Source organism: Tupaia chinensis, unplaced genomic scaffold (genome assembly GCF_000334495.1).
Source record: "Tupaia chinensis unplaced genomic scaffold, TupChi_1.0 Scaffold000216_1, whole genome shotgun sequence".
NCBI classification, from domain to species: domain Eukaryota; kingdom Metazoa; phylum Chordata; class Mammalia; order Scandentia; family Tupaiidae; genus Tupaia; species Tupaia belangeri.
Window position 1 is genome coordinate 1,572,775 of NW_006159691.1, and position 7,079 is coordinate 1,579,853.

Here is a 7,079-nt window from a genome sequence, read left to right on the forward strand (position 1 = left end):
AAACAAAAAAACTCCCCCTGCAGCAGACACTGCTGAAATACTTAAAAAAAAAAACAAAAAACAAAAAACAAAAAAAAAACTAAAACGAGCTTAATCTTTACAAAAGTTAATTAGCTCAAAAGCTATAAAATCAAAGTCATCTTAATTCTACAAAGGGGAGAGGGCCTTTGACTTCATGCCACCATTTCCTTAAAACCTCATCTTTTTTCATCAAATTTGGCCACAAATCAAATTTCTGTGTGCCCCTGTTTTCAGGAGATTCCTCTTGTTGAAGAGACCAAGTATAAACATGGAAGAGTAACTGCCTAAGCAAGTAGGAAAGTGTTCCGTAATAGTGTGCAAAGAACGTAGAGTTCTGGGTTAATCTCTGGAACTCGATCTGGACCTTGATCTTGACTTTGAGCGAGATCTAGAACGAGACCTTGAAGTAGCTCTTTTTGGTGGAGGGGACACAGAACGAGCCTTTGAGGGTGGAACGGGTAGGGGTGAATTGGAACGAGACTGGCTCCTTGACCTGGATTTTGACTTTATATCACCTTTTCCATTTTCTTTGGGGGATCGAGATCGAGACCTGCTTCGAGATTTCTCATACTCATCCTTAGATCTGCTTCGAGAACGTGAACGGGAGCCCCGATCAGACTTGGCCTTAGATTTGCTTTTTGATCTAGATTTCCTGCCTTTTGATCGAGAACGTGAGCGACCTTTGCTCCGCGACCTGGATCTGAACAAGAAAAGCCAGAAGTTTTTCAGTACCTTGTCAAAAACTACACGTACTTCACGAATAGGAATGGTATTATTTTTAAAAAAGAAAACCCAACATTATTTACCGGGAGCGACTTTTTGAGATACTTCGAGATCTACTGCGGCTGCTCCTGCGACTCCTACTTCGTGACCTTCTTCGAGATCGTGACCTATCAAAAATAAATAAAGGCATAATGAAATCTTAATCTCGATAATAGATAATATCAACACAAATGTGCCATTTAGGGGAAAAAAAAAAGATAAAGATAAAACCAAAATAAAGTCCTGTATTTATTTACTACAAAATTAAATCTACCACCAAATTATCTTGAAAACTTTCATTCATGTCCAATCACAAAGAATCCAAGAACTCACTTAAGTTCAATTCACCAACAATTAAATTAGTTACTTTTTCCTTAGGTGACCAATATTGCTTCCAACTGCCCTTGATGTCCTTCAACAAATTACCTGGATCTGCTTCCAGAATAAGATCGTCTATGGCTTCCTCGTGGCTTATCTTCAATAAGCCTAATATTCCTGCCATTTATTTCTGTACCATCCAGTTTATCCAAAGCACGCTTCATGTCAGAGTAGGAGCGAAACTCAATTACACCCTCATTTGTGCGTTCTTTATGAGCATCTGCATAGGTCACTTCACCTGCTTGCCGCATAAAATCCTGAAACAGTAACAAGACCGGTCAAAACCAGAAACCTAAAGAAAAAGGCCTACATACCATGGTCAAGCCTTGGAAATAAAGTGAAGAAAGAGCCTAGCCTTTAAACCTTACTCATATAATTTTTACACTGAATTATAGCACATACCTTTAAATCTTGCCAACTGCAGCGACTAGAAAGATTTTCTACAATAAGCCTGTACTCTGTACGAACAGGTGGTCCATATTTGTCCCTGCCAGAGGTTCTCCGACTGCTGTATCCACCTCCACCACCTTAGCACACGAAGGGAACAGTTAGACGGTTTGTAATGAGAGGGATGCATAACGTTTTTGAAAGTTAGTACAAACATATCAACTTTTATATACTGGAGTAGGACTTTTCTATTATATTGCTAAACCTTCGACACATTTGTGATTTGCCATAAATTAAATTAAGGGCAAGTCAAATAGACTATATTCAACTAAACCTCTCCTACAATCTGTTAGAGAGTGACTGCTCCTTTATTCAATTTACCTCGCTAAGTTTTATTTTACAGAACATTGTAAAATATAAAACTTAACCGATTACATGCATTTCTACATTTTACAAAAATGTTTACTAGTTACACTAAGTACTTACATCACAGTGTGAGGTTTTTGGTGGTGGTTTGGCCACAAAACACGCAAGGTAACAGTCACCTAGTTCAGATTAACCAGTTTTGTCTAACCCTTGGAATCCTCACCATCACCCTGCGTCTAATGGCAAAAGGCTGCTGTCGTCATGGCTTCCGGTAAGGTCAGCCAAAGGGTCATAGGGCAAGGGTCACACAATGTATGGAAAAGCCAAGGCCAATCAGGAAAGGCAGTCATCTTAGCCTCAGTGGACACAGCCTCAGCCCCATTGGTCACTTTTAAATTGAAACATCAAGGACTTGTTAAAAAGTTTGAATTCAACATGCAACAATTTCAACATCAAACATTTAACATAACCAAAACCCCCTCCCCCTCCTCCTCCCCAAACATGCCCCAACTAGTTCAAATACAGCATAAAGCTCATTCGGATCTACTTGTGGTACAACACCACATTAGTTTAAAACAGTATTTTCTACGGGCCCCGTCGATCCCACTGACCCTAGGATCCTAGACCTCAAGCCCCTCCCCTTTCCCCGCCCCCTACCCCACCTCCACCCCAACCAGCCCCCAAGCCTTCCCATTTCTAGCTAATGCACTGACAGGTAAGCAAGGGAAGATACAACAGATACAGCCATCCCTCACTTCCACTGTGGGCAGAGGCCACGACAGTGCTGACAAGGGCCCAGTAGAAGCCACCTCCCTCCCAACTTAGCAAATCCCACCCCCAGACAAAAACCAAAACAGTGTTGTCTACGGGCCCCGTCGATCCCACTGACCCTAGGATCCTAGACCTCAAGCCCCTCCCCTTTCCCCGCCCCCTACCCCACCTCCACCCCAACCAGCCCCCAAGCCTTCCCATTTCTAGCTAATGCACTGACAGGTAAGCAAGGGAAGATACAACAGATACAGCCATCCCTCACTTCCACTGTGGGCAGAGGCCACGACAGTGCTGACAAGGGCCCAGTAGAAGCCACCTCCCTCCCAACTTAGCAAATCCCACCCCCAGACAAAAACCAAACCCCCAGACCCCAGTCTCCGCGCTCCGGCGTCCCATGCCTATCCCGGGAAGGAGTGAGGGCGGCAGGGCCCAGGGTCACCCTAGTTGGAGGCCCTGCCACGCGGCGCCGCGGCCTTGGCCGCCTTCTTCCTCGGATAGTTCCCGCCGCTGCCGCCACCGCTGCCCCCGCCGGGCCCTGAGAGCTGGGCACGGACATAGGCGCCAGGCCTGACTCACCCATTTTTGAGGTCTACTTCGAGAAGACGGCCATAGCCACTGAAAAAACGCTGGATGTCCTTCTCCCGGACGTTGTAGCTCAGGCGTCCTATGTAGACGCGCGGCATGTCCGTGGCGGGCGGGGGCCCGAGGGCTGGCTGTCTAACAGCACACCGCAAGGCAGTAGCCGCGGCGCGGGGTGGCGAGTGCGGTGAGAGACCGAACACGCGCCTCACTCCGCAGCGGCGGCCGAGTCCAGCCACACAATGGTGCGCGCGCGCGCCAGGGCTACGCTATAAGGGCGGCCTCCGGAGGAGGGGCCAGGAGTTTGACGTCAGCGCGCAGCACGTAACGCTCGCGTCGGAACCCTGGGCTCAGGAATGACTTGAATTTACCGCCCTCGAGGTTTTAGCGAGTTGCAGTCTTGCTTTTCGAAAGTTGTACCCCACCCTTCTCACCCATCCTACTAAACACAATAACCTGTAGCCCAGCTGCGGTCTCGTCTTCTAATCTGTACCTTTGAGAAAAAACTTCCTCTGCTTGGTCTCTTGGAGGGCTGGAGCTTGAGAGGCAGGTTAGTCGAATCCCCATTTTCCATTGGTTCTCGAGGTTGTCATGTAGGTCACTGTGATTTCTAATTGGTCCCTTAAAAGGAGACTGCTCATTCCGCCTTCCGATTGGTTTATGCTCACTTTGGTTGCCCGCGCTCTCAGACGCGGTTGATGAGCTAGTTTCATCAAGCCAGAGGATTTCGTTCGGAGGTCGTGGTGACCCAGCCAGATTCATGTCGCGAACGCACAGTCCTGTCGGCTTCAGTCCTTGGGGGTCACACGCATTCTACACTCGTGCGCCTTCGCCGTCTCCCTGCAGGTTTCTCTTTTTGTCCAGGGATCTTTGGAGCCCTGACAGCTTGGGTCACCTGTGGATTGGTGTGTACGAGGGAATCCCATGCGCACTGTGGGTGTTCACGTGCCCGAGAAGGCCGAGCAACACTTGGCAGCCCAGCCCCCTTTGGAGAGCCCATCGTCCCAACACTGTCCTTTACCTCATTGGTTCGGAGGGCACACTGCTTAACTCGTGGCAGACTTACATTTGTGAGTTTATCAACAGAGACACTATTTAAAGCTGGAGAATTCGATAAAAACTTCAAAGGAGTAAGTTTTCAGCAGAGACCAGAAGGTCCTGGAGAATTAGATAAAAACTTAAAAGGAGAAGTTTTCAGTGGAGACCAGCAGGTTCTGGGCCATGCCCTGGGGTACTCTTAACATTTACGGAAGTGACAGGAAAGGAGATTGAGAAGGAGTGATTCCAGAATTAAGGCAATGACTAGGAGAGTATGGGATCCCAGAAGCTAAGAGAGGAAAAGGCGTCACAGATAATACGCGCTCCATAGGTGTTTCACAATTCCCACTCTTTTTCAGTGGTGCAGTCTCAAAGTCCTTCAACTAATGGTTGGAAAGGGAAGATTCCAGCCCCAGGGAGCACTTGGCAGAGTCTGCAGACATTGTTGTCAAGACTAGAGTGGGGGAATGTTAATATTGGCATCTAGTGGGTAGAGGATTGCTTAAAATTATGTAGATTCCATTAGGAATAGGTTTAAATGTTTTAAAAATATTCAGGGGATATGGTTATGGAAATGAGAATTCAACAATGCAATAACGTTTTTAATTGATTAAACTGTCCATATTTTAAAAATTGTCATTAAGATTCATTATCTGGGGGCAGGCAGGAGGTATGTGGTGGTTAAGGGCACTGGACCCCCACGTGGCCGACCGCAGTTTGAGTCCTGAACCCGGTGACTTGCTGCTCTCTCACTCTCTCTCCCCTCTTCTCCCCCTTCTGGTCAAATTGAAGTGGATAAATAAATAAGATTAATTATCTGCAAGAAGTAAGTCCGGAAATATCTTGCACATGGTGTTAGCGGGACTGAACAGTCCTTTCAGAAATGGGGTAGTAATTATTTTTTTCTTTTTTGGGGAGGAAGTTTTTTTTTTTTTTCTATAGGGTGCGTGCACTCGCCAGAAAGATAGAGACAGAGAGACAAAAGCACGAAATCTCCCCCTGGGGGGATGGTCACACCGCAGTCCCTGCTCTGTTCTCTTGGAATCTTGGGCACTCACGCATCCAGCATGAGTTAAAGCCATCAGGTCCAGGACTCAAACCGTCGTCTACTACATGAAAGTCCAGTAACATAGCCGTTACACCAACTGCTAGTCCCAAAATGGGGTAGTTATTAAAGGGTGTTTGTGGTGAGTGGTCTGCTGCCTCCTTGCTCCTTTTTTTTTTTTTGGAGAGGTTTTTTGCTATAGGGCGAGTGTGCTCGCCAGACAGACAGACAGAGAGAGACATAGAGACAGAAAGTGAGAAATCACCCCCCAGGGTGGATGGTCACGCCGCAATCCTTTCTCCTCCATTCTCCTCTCGGGATCTTGGGCACGTAAGCACACGCGCCCGGCGTGAGTTTTAAACCACCAGGTCCGGGACGCGAACCGCGGTGGACTACGTGGGAGTCCAGTGACATAGCCATTATGCTAACTGCTGGTTCCCGTTCCTTAAAGTTCATTTGCCTGAAGAGAAAAAAGCAGTTAATATCATCTCCTCTCTTCCTTTCACTCTCTCAGCAAGACTCCTCAGAATATTAATGGTTCAGCACTCCCCTCCATGTTGATAACTTGAGACTCTTTACTTTAGCTCTTTGTTTTTTTGTTCAGAGGAGCAATTGGTAGGGTGCCTGCGCTCACCAGAAAGACAGGGAGAGAAGAGACAGAAAGCAAGAAATCACTCCCCAAGGGGGATGGCCGTGCTATAGTCCCTTCTCCATTCTCCTCTTGGGATCTTCGGCATGCACATACACTTGCCTGGTGTGAATTTTAAACCACCAGGTCTGGGACTCGAACCACAGTTGACTACGTGGTCGTCCAGTGACATAATGGCCATTATGCCAACTGCTGGTCCCAATATTTTGTTTTTTTAAAAAAGTATTTTTTAGGGACCAGCAAATGGTGTAATGGTTCACTGCCGGATCCCCATGTGGTTGATCCTGGTGTAGTTGATCCTGGTTTAAGTCCCAAACTCAGTGTCTTGAAACTTACGCCCTGAATCCGGAGAGGAGAATGGGGGAGAAGGGATTGTGGCATGACGGTACTCCCGGGAGGTGATTTCTCATTTTCTGTCTCTCTGTCTCTCTCTTGTCTCTCAGGCAAGTGTATGTGTTCTATAGCAAAAATATCTCTCAAAAAATAAAGTATTTCTAAAAATCCATTTTATTTATTTATTTATTTAGAGAGGTTTTTGCTATAGGGCGCATTGCGCTCTCCAGAAAGACAGAGAGAGACGGAGATAGAAAGGGAGAAATCACCCCCCCGGGGGATGGCCACGCCAAAATCCCTTCTCTTCCATTCTCTTGGAATCTTGGGCACACACATGCACCTGGCGTGAGTTTAAGTCACTGGGTCCAGCACTTGAACTGCGGTCAGCTACATGAGAATTCAGTGACATAGCCATTACGCTAACTGCTGGTCCCAATTTAATTTATTTTTAAAATTGTCCTAGGGTGCTTGCATTTGCCAGAGAGAGACAGCCAGAAAGAGAGGGAGAAAGCACCTTCCAACAGGACATGGTCATGCCACAGTCCACTCTCCTCCATTTCTCATCCCACCAAAATTTTAGGTGCGTGCATACACAGAACAGGAAATTTTTTCTTTTCTTTTTTTTTTTTAAAGAGATTTTTGCAGGACCAGCAGTTAGCATAATGGCTATGTCTCTGTACTCCCATGTAGTCGACCGCGGTTCGAGTCCTGGACATGGTGGCTTAAAACTCCACGCTGGACGCGTGGGCC

At 46.7% G+C, this 7,079-nt stretch overlaps 2 protein-coding genes across 2 annotated transcripts in view; one reads left to right on the top strand and one right to left on the bottom strand.

Annotated features, from left to right (window-relative positions):
- Nucleotides 1–134: 134 nt before the first annotated feature.
- SRSF6 (serine and arginine rich splicing factor 6) lies at nt 135–3,451 on the bottom strand. Its single transcript, XM_014587489.2, has 5 exons — nt 3,260–3,451; nt 1,564–1,688; nt 1,210–1,418; nt 828–911; nt 135–721 (listed from the first exon to the last, which is right to left on the bottom strand). The coding sequence occupies exons 1-5, from the start codon at nt 3,366–3,368 to the stop codon at nt 361–363; spliced, it is 888 nt and encodes a 295-aa protein (XP_014442975.1). The 5' UTR covers nt 3,369–3,451; the 3' UTR covers nt 135–360.
- A 737-nt stretch (nt 3,452–4,188) lies between these two features.
- PTPRT (protein tyrosine phosphatase receptor type T) overlaps nt 4,189–7,079 on the top strand; it is a 1,472,724-nt gene continuing 1,469,833 nt past the window's right edge. The window contains exon 1 of the mRNA XM_006147596.1: nt 4,189–4,292. Within this exon, the coding sequence (XP_006147658.1) occupies nt 4,189–4,292 (104 nt within the window). The remainder of the gene's footprint in view (nt 4,293–7,079) is intronic.

What these genes read in the sequence shown, in the direction of transcription:
- SRSF6 (XM_014587489.2), bottom strand. Translation starts at nt 3,368, where the DNA reads ATGCCGCGCGTCTACATAGGACGCCTGAGCTACAACGTCCGGGAGAAG. An exon ending in AGTAGACCTCAAAAATGGGT is followed by an intron (nt 1,689 to 3,259) that starts GAGTCAGGCCTG and finishes TCGTGTGCTAAG; the next exon opens with GTGGTGGAGGTGGATACAGC. An exon ending in GCAGTTGGCAAGATTTAAAG is followed by an intron (nt 1,419 to 1,563) that starts GTATGTGCTATA and finishes TTACTGTTTCAG; the next exon opens with GATTTTATGCGGCAAGCAGG.